At 60.1% G+C, this 2,102-nt stretch overlaps 2 protein-coding genes across 2 annotated transcripts, besides 2 other annotated features; both read right to left on the bottom strand.

Moving 5' to 3' along the window:
* Nucleotides 1-334, bottom strand: Tco025E_10210 (ribosomal protein L3; the record flags this gene model as incomplete). The annotated part of the gene is made up of 1 exon (XM_029376995.1): nucleotides 1-334. A coding segment is annotated over one exon (334 nt), but the record flags the coding sequence as incomplete, so codon positions are not given.
* A 132-nt stretch (nucleotides 335-466) lies between these two features.
* Nucleotides 467-500: a microsatellite.
* A 66-nt stretch (nucleotides 501-566) lies between these two features.
* Nucleotides 567-1,859, bottom strand: Tco025E_10209 (putative ribosomal protein L3; the record flags this gene model as incomplete). Its single annotated transcript, XM_029376994.1, has 1 exon — nucleotides 567-1,859. The coding sequence occupies one exon, from the start codon at nucleotides 1,857-1,859 to the stop codon at nucleotides 567-569; it is 1,293 nt and encodes a 430-aa protein (XP_029222908.1).
* A 189-nt stretch (nucleotides 1,860-2,048) lies between these two features.
* Nucleotides 2,049-2,085: a microsatellite.
* Between the last annotated feature and the right edge of the window lie 17 nt (nucleotides 2,086-2,102).

The following is a 2,102-nucleotide window of genomic DNA, read 5'->3' as shown; positions in this document are numbered from 1 at the left end:
TCGGCGGCGCCTCCAGGATCGTCACCGGCTCCACAACCTCCTTCTTGTTCACCTTGGAGCCAGGGCGGTCGACGTCGCGCACAATGTGCGTCATGCCGGCCTTGAACACCATGAAGCTGGTGAGGTGCGGCTTCTGCGAGGGGTCGTCCTTGGGGAAGGAGCGGGCGCGACCGCGGATCTGCCGGCTGCGCTTGCGCGGCAGGAAGCCAAGGTGGCCGTGGCGAGGGTGTTCAAACTTGCAGTGAGACATAGAGACGTGTCCGGGGTTACCTAACGACCGAAAAAGGAAGTGCAGTGCACAATAATAAACCGCGAGAAAGAAGAGGCATAGCATGAGACAGAGCACACACAGGGGCAAAATCGACACCGCAGAGGCGGCAATGCAGCGCAGTAGGCTACACCGACGGCCGCCGCACTGGTGCCGCGAAGGAAAGATGCGTGAAAAGAAAATGAATATGTATATATGAAAAAAAAAACATGACAAAACAAAAAAAAAACAACGTAGATGGTATTTCCCGACACACAGGTTGGCTTCGCGAGGATTGGTTACACAGGGGCCGCTGTGCCTACTTCTTGGCCTTCTTTGGGGCGGCGGCGGCGGTGGTAGCACCGCCCTTCGCCTTGCGCTCCGCAGCGCGGGCCGCACGCTCCTTGCGAACGCGCTCCTCACGACGGATGCGGTCCTTCTTGCACGGGCCGTACCACTGGCTCTTCTCCTTCTTCGTCTGGAAGCGGCCGTGGCCAATCTTGGAGCTTGTGTCAATGAACTTCAGCGTAATCTGCTCCGTAAGCTTGCGCGACGTCTGCGGGGCCATTGGGCGGCGCAGCGTGATGACGCGGCGGCGAGGGCCCGCGACGGAACCCTTCAGCATCACGTAGTCGTTGCGCACCGTACCGTAACCCACGAAGCCACCCATCGGGGTGATGGTCTTGGCTGTGAGGTCGTACGTGGTCGTGGCCTGCTTCGGCTCCATCGACACCGCGCGGCCCAGCTGGTAGATCTTCTTGTTGAGGTGCGTGCGGTGGTGGTAACCGTGCTGACCAGCGCGGGCGACGGTGTACATCACGCGGGCAGGGTGCCACGCGCCAATGCAAGCCACCTTGCGCAGACCGCGGTGGGTCTTGCGCGGCAGGCAGGCAACGCCCCAGCGCTTCACAACACCAGTGAACCCGTGACCCTTCGTCACGGCGCACACGTCGCACGCCTCAGACTGCTGGAAGACAGAGTCGATGCGGACTTCCTTCTCAAGCAGCGACTTGGCAAGCTCAATCTTCTCGGCAATGGTGCCGCCGTTGATCTGAATCTCGCTCACGTGCGCCTTCTTCACGCCAACCCGGTTGTTGCGCAGCTTGCGCAGCTGGGTATGGGCAACGACGCGGATGGTATCAGCCTTCTTGGCGAAGGCCTTCAGCGTGCGCGCCTCGGCAAGACGACCCTCCGTCGTGCGAGCAAACTGCTTGCGCTTCGTGAAGGCCAGCTGTGCAGACTGCTTCCAGTTCTTGTAGTAGCGGCGACGGAATTCCACGCTGGTGTGGTGCGCCCACACGGTGCCGATCGTCTTGTGCCCCACAGGCGTCTGGCGGTAGCCGACGATGCCCACCACCACCATCGGCGGCGCCTCCAGGATCGTCACCGGCTCCACAACCTCCTTCTTGTTCACCTTGGAGCCAGGGCGGTCGACGTCGCGCACAATGTGCGTCATGCCGGCCTTGAACACCATGAAGCTGGTGAGGTGCGGCTTCTGCGAGGGGTCGTCCTTGGGGAAGGAGCGAGCGCGACCGCGGATCTGCCGGCTGCGCTTGCGCGGCAGGAAGCCAAGGTGGCCGTGGCGAGGGTGTTCAAACTTGCAGTGAGACATAGAGACGTGTCCGGGGTTACCTAACGACCGAAAAAGGAAGTGCAGTGCACAAGAATAAACCGCGAGAAAGAAGAGGCATAGCATGAGACAGAGCACACACAGGGGCAAAATCGACACCGCAGAGGCGGCAATGCAGCGCAGTAGGCTACACCGACGGCCGCCGCACTGGTGCCGCGAAGGAAAGATGCGTGAAAAGAAAATGAATATGTATATATGAAAAAAAAAACATGACAAACAAAAAAA

The sequence above is a fragment of the Trypanosoma conorhini genome (assembly GCF_003719485.1).
Source record: "Trypanosoma conorhini strain 025E chromosome Unknown Tco_14.4_contig_01533, whole genome shotgun sequence".
Classification (NCBI taxonomy): Eukaryota; Euglenozoa; class Kinetoplastea; order Trypanosomatida; family Trypanosomatidae; genus Trypanosoma; species Trypanosoma conorhini.
The sequence above is the reverse complement of the archived record's forward strand: the minus strand, read 5'-3'. Positions and strand labels throughout refer to the sequence as shown.